Source organism: Stenella coeruleoalba (assembly GCF_951394435.1).
Source record: "Stenella coeruleoalba genome assembly, chromosome: 3".
Lineage (NCBI taxonomy): Eukaryota > Metazoa > Chordata > Mammalia > Artiodactyla > Delphinidae > Stenella > Stenella coeruleoalba.
This window is the reverse complement of record NC_137148.1, coordinates 110063446-110078653: the sequence shown is the minus strand read 5'-3', so window position 1 is coordinate 110078653 and position 15208 is coordinate 110063446. Positions and strand designations below refer to the sequence as shown.

The 15208-nt window shown below is 36.9% G+C and overlaps 1 protein-coding gene across 1 annotated transcript in view; it reads right to left on the bottom strand.

The window, feature by feature from the left end:
* Positions 1 to 15208, bottom strand: part of HSPA4 (heat shock protein family A (Hsp70) member 4) — a 42689-nt gene that overhangs the window by 7186 nt on the left and 20295 nt on the right. Inside the window, exons 6-14 of the mRNA XM_079918970.1 lie at positions 14587 to 14720; positions 11665 to 11909; positions 7650 to 7726; positions 6009 to 6160; positions 5410 to 5516; positions 4852 to 4985; positions 3451 to 3632; positions 2325 to 2414; positions 420 to 572 (exon numbers count right to left, since the gene is read on the bottom strand). Coding sequence (XP_079775096.1) covers positions 420 to 572; positions 2325 to 2414; positions 3451 to 3632; positions 4852 to 4985; positions 5410 to 5516; positions 6009 to 6160; positions 7650 to 7726; positions 11665 to 11909; positions 14587 to 14720 — 1274 coding nt within the window. The remainder of the gene's footprint in view (positions 1 to 419; positions 573 to 2324; positions 2415 to 3450; positions 3633 to 4851; positions 4986 to 5409; positions 5517 to 6008; positions 6161 to 7649; positions 7727 to 11664; positions 11910 to 14586; positions 14721 to 15208) is intronic.

Below are 15208 nucleotides of genomic sequence, written 5' to 3'. Positions count from 1 at the left end.
TTGCATCGCTCACCATAACTAGAGTTACATATTGACTGGCAACAGGGAAAGGAACTAATAAACAAAATATTAAGGCTAATGTAATTTCTCCTGCTGATCAACTTCCCTGACCCTGGCCTCAAACATCCCAATCGCTAGTGAACAATCAAACTCACACACCCAAACATGAATGATACCTCCCCTAAATGTCAAAGATCTCAAAACAGAGTTTTTAGCAATAAAGACATAATATCACCATAAAAGAATTTTGATGTTATGTCTTGGGATCTATTAAACTTGTCCTCCACTACCCCAAAACCTAAAACTGTTCTCAAACCCCATACAACCTAAAATACATGAAGGTCACTAGATACAGAGTTTGAACGTTACGGTCAAGTTAACTTTTTAGCTTATTGTTCTAGAAGACTTAAAATAACCACCTCATTTTCAATGTACAAGTTGAGCATCTCTCTGTCTATCTGCCATAACAGCTGATTCTCAATTGGCAGGTCCACAGTACTGGTCTTCACTTTTGCCTTCTTGGCTTGAGGGGGCTGGTCCATCTTTTTGTCTTTTGACCCAGCTTGAGAGGTCTAAAATAACAGAAATCATTAAGAACACTTATACAGACTCTTAAACTTCCAAATGAGTCATGTTTCAAAAGCTGGTTTTGCTCTTTTATTAACTTAGTTTGTGTTCTTACAATATCTGGAAAGTTAAAAATATAAATATTTTTGCCTATAAATAGTCAAATCCATAGAGATAGAAAGTAATGGTGGTTGCCAGGGGACGGGGGGAGGAGGGATAGAGGAATGGGTAATTGTTGCTTAATAGGTAGTTTTAGTTTGGCGAAATGAAAAAGATTGTAGCACAATGTGATTATACTTAACACTACTGATCTGTACACACACATACACTTATTTACATACATACACACAAAAACAACCTGCCATAATCCCACTATCAACATATAATCACTATTAAATATTCTCTAATTTTCTTCCACTCTTATCTAAACATATGAACATGCATAGGAAATTAGTGGGGAGAGGGTATGAAATTTTTAAGGATCAGAAATCCAGTACTAATATGACTTCCAGAGTATCTGCACCTATTTACATTCTCACAAGGAGTAACAGAATCCATTCCACTGTACCCCGGCCAAAAAAAGGAATTCATTTACCATGATCTATTATTTTCGTTGGGTCAATAACCTTTTTTCACAAAGTTATAAGGCATACTTATTTCTTCAAATAGCCTAGTCATATTTCATCCAGCGTTCTCTTGGGATCTTTGTGATTCTTCCCCCCAAGTGATTGACTCTTCTAGCTTTTTTCTAATCTTCTATTATTTGTCTATGCAAGCTTTTATTGTTGAATCTATTCACCTTTTCCTTTGTGATTACTTTCATTGCTTTTACGCTTTGAAAGCTCTTGCTGATCCACAAATTGGCGGGGGGGGGGGGGGGGGGGGGGGCAGGCGGGTCCACCTCTCTCCTTTCTCCTCCCCGACCTTCCCAAACACAGAAAAATACGTACTTCTCTTGCCCACTGCTGCCCCCAACCCAGGCAATAACAGGTCTTCCACCTTGGAAAAGGCCTACAGTACACTAAAGCATCTATGAGGATGATTTCCTCTGCATTTTTTTTTTTTACAATTATTTGCACAGCTAAAGGAATAAAATTTGTTAACTGACATGAAAATGGGTACCAGACTTAAGCCTCCTAAAGGCTCTGCCAAACTTTTTTAAATGCCACAATCAGAAATACATTAGAAGGTGAAATTATACACTGCAATGTCAAATAATTTGAAAGAAAAGCTGTTTTCAATGCTGATGACAAAATTTAAACATGAAAACTCAAAAGTTAAAGAACAGGTTGTAAAGGATCCAAAAATGCTACATATTCATTTAAATACTTGGGATAAATATTAACATTATTTACAAAATATATTTCAAAACATTATTATTGAAAACTGTATTTCAACAAAAAGACAAGTTTCAGAGAGTTGACAAAACTTGAAAGAAACATCTTTCATTGTTTATTAGTAAAGAATAAATTATGGGTAGGATGACTATTAGTAACAGCCATTCAGAAACCAGCATGAACCAATCACTAGCCTAGTAAAACTAGGGCTTCTGAGTGCTTCCTTCCCACAAACCATCCAGACTGAAGTTCAAAGACCATTTTGCCAAAGATACTTTCCAACCATACTACAAAATCTTGCTTTAAAGACTGTTCAGATAAATGAAGATTTCTAATATAATTCCCTTCCAAGACATAATATGTCAGCCAAAACCATTATGTAAAAAGACGGCAAATCATACTCTAAAACACAATTCATACCTCCATTTCTTCAGACTCTGCCTTATTTTCTGCTGGTGTCTGCTGCTGTTGCTCTTCAACATGTGGTTCCTCCTGATCCACTTGCATCTTCTGAAAAACAGGTCACATCAAATCCTGAAACTAGGAAATACTAGTGAAAGACTAAGCAACCTTCATGACACATTGGCAAAATCACATGATGTGGAATTCCTACTAATTACCAACAATCAGACAACCCAGACTGAAATTCCAGCTATAACACATATGTTACACTTAGAACATGAAAGTTTTCCTCTCTGGATCTCGGTTACTACATCTGTACAATGGAAATAACTCTTGCCTTGTCCTTATATAAATAGGAGCGGCTATAGAACTACATTGTAAAACCATAGCAGTACTTATAAGCAAACAGCGTGGCAATATTTAACACAATAAAATCTGAAGAAAGCATGAGTTTCTCCTAGCTTCCTCATGAATACATTTCTCTCAAAAGTCTTAACTTTTTCTAGCAGTTTTTAAATCAGCCTTTCCATCCTCAAAAGTACAACCACTGTGTACATTAGGGGAGGTGGACACCTTGAAAATTCTGTTAAAGGTGTTAAAAGAACAAAGGCTGACAGAAATGACAAAGAAGGGAGAAGTTTGTAGAGACCTTGAATCACACTGGCTTTCAATGCCTGCAGCACATTATAATGACCTCGGAGGCTTTTAAAACTGACACCTGGGCTCTAGCCCAGACCAAGTCGAACAAAATCTGTGGGGATGAGACCCCAAACATTTATAGTTTTATAAAGCCTTGATTTTTATACACAGTAAGTACAAGACCCAGTGCATGATTCCAACAAATGAGTGAATTCTATGCTACCTGTGGAAATAATCAACTGAGACTCAGCATTCCCCAGTAATCAGAAAGAACCAAGAATAAGTCAAATTGAGAGGTGCATGGTCTGAAGGAGGAAGCCAACTATGTCCCACTTCTATACAAATTCTGTATAAAGACTTTGTGCTAGTTCACATATGATGGGGTACGTATGCAAACCTACTCTCAGCAGCTCTGTCACCCAGTCTATTTGCTAGAATTTCTAGACAAGTGTCACCTCTGAGCCATTATGAATGGCCTAAAATGGTATAAGATTGTCTAGATTACCTCCTCCTCCTTTGCATTCTGATCTGTTTCCATCGGTTCCTCATTTTCTTCAAACTTGTGCACTTCCACTAGAGATGCACTGGACACACTGAAGATGCCATGGACATTTACTCGAACCTTGACTTTCACTTTTGAACTGGAGCCATCAGACTGAGGGGTTACTTTCTGAACTGAAAACTGAGCTAAGGACATAAGAAAGACAAAAGAGAACACATAACCTAAGAGGATGAATTCAAACACAAATACATGCCCATACTGCCAGGTTATGTCCATTTCTCAGTGAAAGGTCAGTAACATGATACTTCAAATAAGCGAAGTGGGCACTCTTAGAATCTTACTAAATCATCAGATTTCTCCTTCCTCTCTCACAAAGAGTCAAACTCTTATTTATCTTGTCTCAATTAAGGACTCAAGTACCTCCTAACTCTTCAAACATGTCCTTCCCTCCAGTGCCTTACTCCAATTCATCTTTATAGGCTACTGCCAGATAAATTCCTAGAATAGATTTGTCCCACTTTCCTCTACTGAAAACCCCAGTGATTCCATACTGCTTGTCACTTATCAAGAAACTGACATTTCTAGATTCAGTTACTATACCAGGGTTTTGCTTATGTTTTTTAATTCATAAAACTCTGTAAAGTATGAATTATCACACCTAGTCCTGTTTTACAAATGAGGAAAATAGAGTAGGTTAACTTTCCAAGCTTCTAAGTGCCATTCAAGATATTCCTAATACTTTACCCATGTATTCTAGTTCCATAATTATCATATTAACTCTAGTTTCTCTCTCCTCGACTGGTATTATATCCAGATTCTAAGTTTCTCAGAGTCAATGAAGACTCAAGCCAACATGGTTCCATAACCTGTGATACTGATCATCACAATTTTCTAATGATTTTCTGTGTACACCTAACTCTATGTTAGGGTCAGAATTGAATCTCTTCAACTCCTTTCAGTAACTAGCACCACATTATGCACAAGGTATAACAATAATGTGCATTAACCAAGAACTACAGCCCAGGGAGTTCCCTGGCAGTCCAGTGGTTAGGACTCTGTGCTTTCACTGCCGAGGGCGTGGGTTCGATCCCTGGTCGGGGAACTAACTTCCCGCAAGCCGCACAGAGCATCAATCAATCAATAAATAAATAAAAATAAAAACTAAACTAAAAAAATTTTAATTAAAAAAAAGAAAACAAGAACTACAGCCCACAATAGGAGATCCAATTAAATAATGACCATCCTGCTGGTTCTAAACCTGGTAATACGACTGCAAGTGGTTTTTTTGTGCGTGTGATCTAAAATACCTAAATTTCAGCATACTCTACTTGCTTTGCTATTCCAGTTCTCCCAAGCACACATAATTTTTTTTTCTTTTTTTTTAATTCCCAATTCTTTACTTACCTATAGCAGGATCTGGATAGGGCAAATCCTGAGGAGCGCTATAATAGGCCTCAAGAGTGAAAGGTTCCTTTCTATAAAATGTGAGTACTTTAGAGAAAGGAGCAGCATGATTTTTTGAAAAGACTTCACAGTCACTGAACAGAGAGAGGAAAAAGACAAAAACACAAATTTAGGACATTGCTAACACTTTTTACCCATGTATTCTAGATTTGTAATCACTGTATAGCTCTAGTTACTCTTCTCAACTGGCACTGTTTGCAGATTATAGGAGTTCCTAAGAAAAAAAATATGTATGTGTGTGTGTGTGTGTGTGTGTGTCTAGTGTCAGTTTTAAACATATATATATACTTCAATCAGCACATAAAAGGCACCAATTATTTCAGCAGGATCAAATAAAAGAAGCTAGTAAGGACACAAACTTATTTGTGTGATGAATGACTAAATAATCACTTTGCTTCATGCACTACGGCAAAATATTACAGATGTGTATAACTTGAAATGGAGAGTATTTTCTAAGACTTAACACTTAAGTAAAAAATGATTAAAAAACATTATTACCTTGACCCTTCTTCAGCTGGAGAATTCCATCTCAGAGATACTGGATATGGTACTACATCAGTGATAGAAAATTCTCTGACTTTGAAAGCAGGCGATAAGATTGCACACTAGAATAATAATTTTTAAAAATTCCATTTGGCAAGTAGACATACGAACTAATTATTACAATACCTATAAAGAATGACTTCAGAAGACATCTACTTACATTAATAACTTAATAGTACCTAAATAAGTGGTTTTATAAATGTCTATCATTTGTCAAACCACCCATATAATCTAGCTATTCCTCATTACTTTTCCATTAACCTCAACCTTTATTTAACTGATGTATAACACTACTTCATGCAACAAATACGTCAAATTCTAGTGGTATTTCAGGCTTACGTATGTTTCTAGTAACTTATTTCATCTTGTTACATGTTATATAGTACAAACAATTCCATTTATGAACACAACTTCTGATACCAATTTTAAAACAGAAGTTTTAGAATCTTAGACCTTAAGTCACTGAGCTGATCTCAGACTAGCTGGATACATAAAACCACTGCTGTATTTACAATGACCTATAAATGGCTACCTGTGAAAGAAAGCAAGCTCACCTGCAATGCACAGCCTCTAGTAACAGCTTCATCGGCATTTAGTGTTGTACTAAGTTCTTTACCAAAAAATTTGCTGATTTTCTCTTTCACTGCAGGGATTCGTGTTGCACCACCAACTATCTCCACTGCATAAATATCTTCTTTCTTTAACTCTATTTAAAAACAATTAGAATAGACATTTATATTAAAAGAATCTTTTAATTAGTATTTTACAGTGAAATAAAAAGAGCAATATAACATCTTATCACAACAAAATAATTCACAAATGTATAACAAAGCCCCACCACCCCTAATCCCCTCCACAATAACACGTGAGCGCGCACACACAGACAGGTGCACGCTCAAAATAATGAGGGCAGAGTGGCACGACAATATTGGGACTTAAGAGGTGAGAGTCAGGAATACCTAATGTCCTACAGTACACAAATCCTACAATCTTGGAAACAGCCTCACACAAATAAATGTTAAAACATCAATAATTGAGCTGGCCATAAGGAAAATAAAAGGGCCTCAAAATATTGGGACTATCCCTGACATGGCATGCAAAAAAAAAAAGTATGCAGATGCACATCTAGTCACTCCAGCACTCCAGCCAGAGTATAAGCATAGGCCAGATTATAACACAGGTACAATCTCCTCATATCAGAAGGAGAGAAGGTACACACCAAGGCTCTGCTGTCACTCATAAAACACCTCTTAATACCACCTGGTTGGGAACTCCCTGGTGGCGCAGTAGTTAAGAATCCGCCTGCCAATGCAGGGGACACGGGTTCAATCCCTGGTCCAGGAAGATCCCACATGCCGCAACTAAGCCCGTGCACCACAACTGCTAAAGCCTGCGCACCTAGAGCCCATACTCTGCAATAAGAGAAGCCACCACAATGAGAAGCCCACTCACTGCAACTAAAGAGTAGCCCCCACTAGCCGCAACTAGAGAATGCCCACGCGCAGCAACAAAGACCCAACGCAGCCAAAAATTAAAATTAAAAAAAAAAAACAAAACCCACCTGATTTCCTGGTCACATTTTGTGCAACAAACACTGACAATTTGTTGAGAAGGGCTATTTAAAGAAATGGGCTGACCCAGTATGGAAAGAACATGCCCATCTGTGATAATCATTCTGATTTAAGAGCTGAGCCTGTGTCAAGATTAGAGTACATCTCAACACCATGAAATAGCAACCAACACAAGAGTGGACTCTAGGAAAAGGTTTGTCAAAGGTTTGCAGAACATTAGTAATGCATTCCTAAATCAAACTTCCACCTTTTAGCCCAAGATAAAATTAAAGCATCCTGTTAAGTATGTGATTATCATATCCTCCCTTTACTTATTTTTCAACAAAAGATTCACTGACAAAAAAAACCTACAAGACTACCACAGCAACACTGCTAAAGACAATTTTTACCACCATGAAATACCTGAGACTTTAAATCCATCTTTGAATCTGAATTACATTTCCTGGGAAAACTATCAGATTTCCCTAGACACTACTGGAGGTCCTCCAGGGGGACGATATTGATAAAAAGAAGTTTCATATTGCACTGAAGTAGTTCATACAATGAAAATTTGTAAAACTGGGAAAAAAAAAGTAATTAACATTTTCCAAAGAGTCCAAGATGAACAGTCACAATAATACTTACTGGCCTGTTCCAAAATACTGCGGAGTGGTGGCTCCACTCTAGCTAAGAGATCATCACACATCTCCAGAAATTTGCCTCTATGGAAAAGAACAATAATAGGTTAAATCACATTCCACTTTTATGTAAAATAAATCTCTATAATCAAAAAGACAGATAACAAGTACTGGCAAGGATGGAGAGAAACTGGATCTCACACACATTCCTGGTGGGAATGTAAAATTGGTGTAGCCACTTTGCAAGAGTTTGGCAATTGCTCAGCATGTTATATATAGTGCTCCCATATGACCCAGCAATTCCACTCTAGGTATCTATCCAAGACAATTGAAAACACATGACCACACAAAATTTGCACATGAATGTTCATATCAGCATTATTCACAGGCAAAATAGTGTGAAAAACCCTATTATCCATCAAGTGTATTCAGCAAAAAGGAACAAAAACAATAAAAGTGACTGATACATGCTGGAACATGGATGAACTTTGAAAACAATATGCTAAGTGAAATAAGCCTATCACAAAGAACACGTTATATATAACTGACCCCATTTATATGCAATGTTCAGAACTGCCAACTCCAAAGAGACAGAAAGTAGATTAACCACTGCCTAGGGCTTGGGGGAGGAAGAACAGATGGGGAAAGACAGCTAATGGGTACAGATATTTTTTTCTCTTTAATTAATACACTTTATTTTTTAAGACTGGTTTTAGGTTTACAGAGAAATAAACAAAATGTACAGAGAATTCCCATACACCTCTTACCCCCACACCCAGTTCCCCTGTTAACATCTTGCATTAGTAAGATACATTTCTAACAAATGATGAGCCAATATTGATACATCATAGTATAAATTAGGGTTCTACATGACTTGACAAATGGTGTAAGTACTCACCATTACAGCATCATACTGAATAGTTTCACTACCCTAAAAATCCTCTGTACTCTACCTATTCATCCCTCCCTTCCACTGAACCCTGGCTAACCACTGATCTTTTTACTGTCTCCATAGTTTTGCCTTTTCTAGAAGGTCATATAGTTGTCATATAGAATGTCACATAGTTCTAAAATGTCATATAGTTGGAATCATACAGCCTCTTCAGGTTGACTTCTTTTGCTTAGAAATATACATTTAAGGTTCCTCCACGTCTCTTCACAGAATGATAGCTCATTTAGAGTTTCTTTATGAGGTGATGAAAATATTCTTAAATTGGGTTGTGGTAATGGCTGCACACTTCCATGAATATATTAAAACCCAGTGAATTATATACTTTAAATGCGTGACTTTTATGAATTACATCTCAAAAAAAAAAAGAAAAATAGTGGAGGTATAGAATGCACCCACCAGAATGGCAAAAATTCAAGATCACTAATACCAATATTTGGTGAGGATGTGTAGCAACTGAAACAGTTTAAAATGACGGTTTGGTGGTCCAGTGTTTGAGACTCCACGCTCCCAATGCATGGGGCCCAGGTTCAATCCCTGGTGGGGAAACTAGATCCCACATACCGCAACTAAGACCTGGAGCAGGATGCATGAATGAATGAATGAATGAATGATTATTTTTTAAAACTCTTAGCTTTGTCTAAATAAATAAATAAATTGATGGGTAGATGGAAGGATGGATAGATGAACAGATCAATAGGTATGTGGAAAAAACAAGTACAGTTAATATTATCAGTAGACCCTAAGTGGCAGGATAAGGATGTTCACTGTAAAATTCTTTCAGTTTTGCTGCATATTTGAAAATGTCCAAAATAAAAACATGAAAAGCAAAGGTACAGAGAGCATTCTAGAAAGATGGCAGCAGCAGCAGTAGAGGTTGTTCCTTTTTTTAAAGTTTTATTGAAATTTAATTCACATACCATAGAATTGACACATTTAAAGTGTACAATTCAATGGCTTTACTATATTCAGAATTGTGCAAACATCACCACTATCAATTTTAAAACCTTTTCATCACCCTAAAAAAGAGTATTTTCATCACCATTAACATTATTCTCCCAACTCCCCCACCAACCCAACAGCCCTAAGCAACCACTCATTCTGGACATTTCATATAAACAGAATTAGACAAAATGTAGTCCAGTTTAACTTATTTCTTTCATCTAGCATAAACTTTTCAAGGTTCATCCATGCTACAGTACGCATCTCTACAACATTTTTTTAATTGCCAAATAATATTCCATTGTATGGACATATCACATTTTGTTTATTTTATCAGTTGATGGGCATTTGGGTCATTTCCATTTTGGGGGTATTATAAGTAGTGCTGCTAAGAACATTTATATATAAATTTTTGTGTAAATGTGCTTTCATTTCTCTTGGGTATGGAGTGGAACTGCTGAATCATATGATAACTCTATATTTTACTCATTTTTATGTGAAATAAGTATTTGAGCTTTTATTTTTTTAATGAATTTATTTATTTTTTTTTATTTTTGGCTGCATTGGGTCTTCGTTGTTGCACACAGGCTTTCTCTAGTTGCAGGGAGCAGGCGGCTACCCTTTCGTTGCGGTGCGTGGGCTTCTCATTGCAGTGGCTTCTCTTGTTGCGGAGCATGGGCTCTAGGCACACAGCCTTCAGTAGCTGTGGCATGAGGGGTCAGTTATGGCTCACAGGCTCTAGGGCGCAGGCTCAGTAGTTGTGGTGCATGGGCTTAGCTGCTCCACGGCATGTGAGATTTTCCCGGACCAGGGCTCGAACCCTTGTCCCCTGCATTGGCAGGCGGATTCTTAACCACTGCATCACCAGGGAAGTAAGTCCCTTCTGAGCTTTTAGAAGAGAAGTGTGCACTGCCACTAGAGATGCACTGGACACGTTGAAAATAGCTTGGTGATTCCTCAAAAAGCTAAACATATGATTACCACATGACCCAGCAATTCCCCTCCTAGTTATACACCCAAAAGAACTGAAAACAAGATACTCAAACAACCTGTTCATGAATGTTCATAGAAACACTCGTCACAATAGCTAAAAGGTGGAAACCCAAATGTCCATCAACTGATGAATGGAAAAATAAAATGTGATATACCCACACAAATGTAGTATTATTTGCCATAAAAAGCAATGAGGTACTAATACATGAATCTAGGAAACATTAAGTTAAAGAAGCCAGACACAAAAGAAGCCAAACACATACTGTATGATTCCCCCTAACACATCATAGATACACAAAAAGTTGCTGTTTAATAATAATGAAAACCATCACTTTCAAGTAGAAGAGAGAGGTGACTACAAATCTGGTTACTAGGCACAGTAATCTAATTGTGGCAGATTAAAAGCAATTCTGACTCCATCACAATTTTCTGAAGATGGCTCAGGCCACCCTTCTCCAAACAAGCCATCAGTCTTGCCTGAATTCTACCAGTAGAGTTCACATACTAAAGAACATCCAAGCAACCTAACCAGATAACAGAAGCATTCTGGGTATTTCTGAGGATAGCCCTGAAATGTCAGTTACCCAGAATTCTTGTAGTATTATACAAAAAGACCCGTTGTCCTCAAGTGATACTGAACTACTCAAAACCACCAATTTCTGAATCAATGACTAAAGCAAATTGTTTAATCCTGCACTAAAGCACTTTGCCCTGAATTTATGAAAACTGGTAACTCACGTGTAATACATGCACATGTAAAGGAACTGCCAATTTCCTGGAAATAGTCTACATTATTAGACTAACCAAACCCAGCCTTCACATCAAAGGCAATATCTGGACGTCCCTGGCGGTCCAGTGGTTAAGACTCTGCGCTTCCAATGCAGGGGGTGCGGGTTCGAACCCAAGTCAGGGAACTAAGATCCCATGTGCCATGCAGCACAGCCAAACATAAAAATAAATAAATAAATACTTTTTTTTTAAAATAAAATAAAGGCAAGATCCTGAATGGCCTCTGATTTTTACCTATAGAACTGAAGTTATATAACATCCATATAATTTCAACAATTAGCTAATTAAGGCTAATATAAGTAGAGAAACATCACAGTTCAGTTTACCACCAAAATATTAATATGATTACCTATTCATAGTTCCAGATACATCAACATCATTCATAAAACATTCGATGCTCAAAGGAAGGTCTGAAGCATTTGCACTCATCAATTTCTTGAGTTTCTCACACTCCTGAGACAGTCGTAATAATGCACGGATTTTGGACTTTATGTCTAGCTTGTATTTCTTCCCAAATTCCTCACAGAAGTGATTTACTAGCACCTCATCAAATTTTCTGCCTCCCAGTGTTGTGTCAAATGCAGTGGCCAGAACCTTTGAAAAAAATATAATTAATTCAAAAACTAACCAATTTAAAATTTTATCATGGTATATATTTAACTGGTAAACTGTAATAAAAAGGCGAGAAGGGACATTAAGGTTGAAACAAGGCAATGCGCATGTGTCATTTAATCATGGTTACAACCACTATGGAAAGAGACATTGCAATCCCCAATTTACAGATGATACAAAGACCTAGATAGATCAGATAGGTCACAGGTCACAAAGTTATTAAGTGGTAGAAATAGAATTCAAAACCCAACCTCAATTCCAAAACCTATGCCTTCTCCACTACACCAATCTGACTCCAAGCAACAATTATAATTCAAGGCCCAATACACTAACATGTCATGTACAGTTCTAGTTTTATTGCTACCACAAAACTGTGAATAATACCAAAGGCTTATTTAGTTCTACGCAATTTACTACCAGAAAATATGCTAAAGTCCGAAGTCACAGCTATCTGTTTCTATTCAACATAGAAGACTAATTAGGTTAGGTTATCCTTTTCCAAATCTCTGGCAGATTAGAAGCAAACTAGATCTAATCAGATCCAATAATAGAAGACTGGCTAAATAAGTGATGACCCACACCCTTAAAACAATCTCTTCAAAGAATGTTAAATGTCCTCAGGAAGTTTTTCTTAATAAGTGAACTCATAGGAGAGGAAAAAAAAAAAAAAGACAAGACACAGTTCTGTGTAATTCCAATTTTGTTTTCATAAAAGACTAGAATGAAATACACCAAACTGTAGTAAGATCATGAATGTCTTTTCTTTATACATAAATGTTCCAAAATTTGATTTTATAATAAGTATTTTGATAATTAAGTTTTAATTATAATTGGAAAACTGACAAGTAACAGCTGATAATGAAGCAGAAACTAATACACATCACTTTGACTCAAAGACAAGACTAAATTATGGCCAGTATCTTCTGTCGAAAAAGGTGAGAGGGTTTCCCTGGTGGCGCAGTGGTTAAGAATCCACCTGCCAATGCAGGGAGCAACAATGCCAATGTTGCTGCCACACGCTGCGGAGCAACTAAGCCCACATGCCGCGCAACTACTGAAGCCCGTGCACCTAGAGCCCTGGCTCCATAACAAAAGAAGCCACCACAATGAGAAGCCCGGGCACTGCAACGAACAGTAGGCCCCGCTCACCGCAACCAGAGAAAAGCCCGCGCATAGCAACGAAGACCCAATGCAGCCAAAAATAAATAAATAAAATTAAAAATAAATAATTAAAGTTAAAAAATGAGAGTACAAAATGGAATTTAGAAATAATCCTATTATGGATAAAAGTAAAGCTTAAAAAGTGAGAATAACACTTGGTCCATCATTCATATCTGTAAAAATCGTGAACCTCTTATTTCCCAACCATCCCAAAGATTTGTACTAAAAAAAAAAAACATAAACCATAGAAACAAATCAGAATATAAAGCAGAGGCAAGCCCAGTTTTCAAAGAAGCAGGATTGTAACAGAAACTCAAAATGCCCTCCAAACCTAACAAGTACTTATTTTGGGATAGGTAGTCCACTCGACCAACTCCTAAATTGGAAGCAGAATTAGACTTGGCACTAAGAACCTTGATACAGAACCCAAATAATTAAATACTCAAAATATCCTTGGCTCTTAAGCAAATTCTAGATAAAATCACCAAGCCAGAGAACTGATTTTATATCCCACTGAGGAACTAGCATATACCACCAAATTTGACTGTGACTCACAGACATAGAAAACAAACTTATGGTTACCAAAGGGGAAGGGCGGGGGGATAAATTAGGAGGATGGGATTAACACTACTATAAATAAAATAGATAACCAACAAGGACCTACTGCATAGCACAGGGAACTATACTCAATATTTTGTAAAAACCTATAAGGGAAAAAGAATCTGAAAAAGAATATATATGTATAACTGAATCACTGTGCTACATACCTGAAACTAACACACTGTAAATCAACTATACTTCAATTTTAAAAAATAAATTTAAAAAAAACCCTCACTGAACACCTAAAATCTATACCTTTTACTCTATATAAATTTGACCTTAATAAAGAGACTAATACAGGAAATGTGTATACATATTTTTTAAAAATTTTTTCAACTGTGACTATGATCACCCTCTGGTCCCTCTCTGCCATTAACACTGTTAGACTTCTCTGTGTACAAAACTGCTTTCTCCAGAGCTCTAATGTCTCCAGACATGTAGAATATCACTCCTAGTCTGGTTTCTTTCGGCCACCCAAGTTCTAGTCACTCCATCCTGTTCCCAGACCACTCAAAACCTTAAGAGAATACGTTTATCATCTCCTCAATCCTCAGTGTAAGATATATGAAGGGACTACATGTTAAAGATTCCTCCTAGTAAGCTTGCAAGGCAAGCATTATTTTCCCCACATTATAGGTAAGAAAAATAGGCTCAGGACTCTAAGAGTTTCTTCCTCAAGGTCTATGCTCTTTGCTTCATACCATGTCAACTCTTGATAAATTATTTTGGGCTTACAACTTCCACCCAACCCCTACCTACCTAATTCCAGGTTCAGATGGCTCATACCAAGTTTCCACTAGTGAAACAAAATTCTTTAACCAATTATTTTAAGTTGTCTCTCATAAATTCCTAATTAACATACACTTGTAATACAGTCTTCTGGAAAAAATATACTTACTTTAAGTTTTCCTCTATTAAACGCACATACAGAAACTTGATAAGAAGAATGCCCCATGTCTACAAAAACTACATTTCTTGGTTTCTCTTCTAAGGCAGGAAGATCTTGTTTATAGATTCCATATGCAAGAGCAACTACACAATAAGAAAAAAATTCAACATGTTATCATTTAAGTACTAAACTTAAAATTCATTTAAGTAGGAAAAAACAGACTCTGTATACAGATCCATGAAAGACTCAAAATCTTTATAAGCTCTGCATGATTTATTCATGAAGAACACTAACTTCAAATAGTTAAATGCCGACATTCACTTAGGCTTCCTTACGTTTCCAATTCCAACAACTTTGACAATTTTTCCCAAAACCACTTCCTCCACTTCTCCAAACATTTCTTCCCATGCTTCTACCATCCTTGTGCCATCTCAACATTCCCATATATTCTACCCCCTGAGATGTTGCTTTATACCCCACCCCTGTAACTCCACCAATCCACAAGCTGGAGAAAAACCCAATATTTAAACCAAAGCAATACTCCAAACACACAATAAATGCGTTCCTTCCCAAACAAGCATGCAATTAAATACCAAAGTAAGTGCTATGAGGATACAGAAAAAGCACTTCT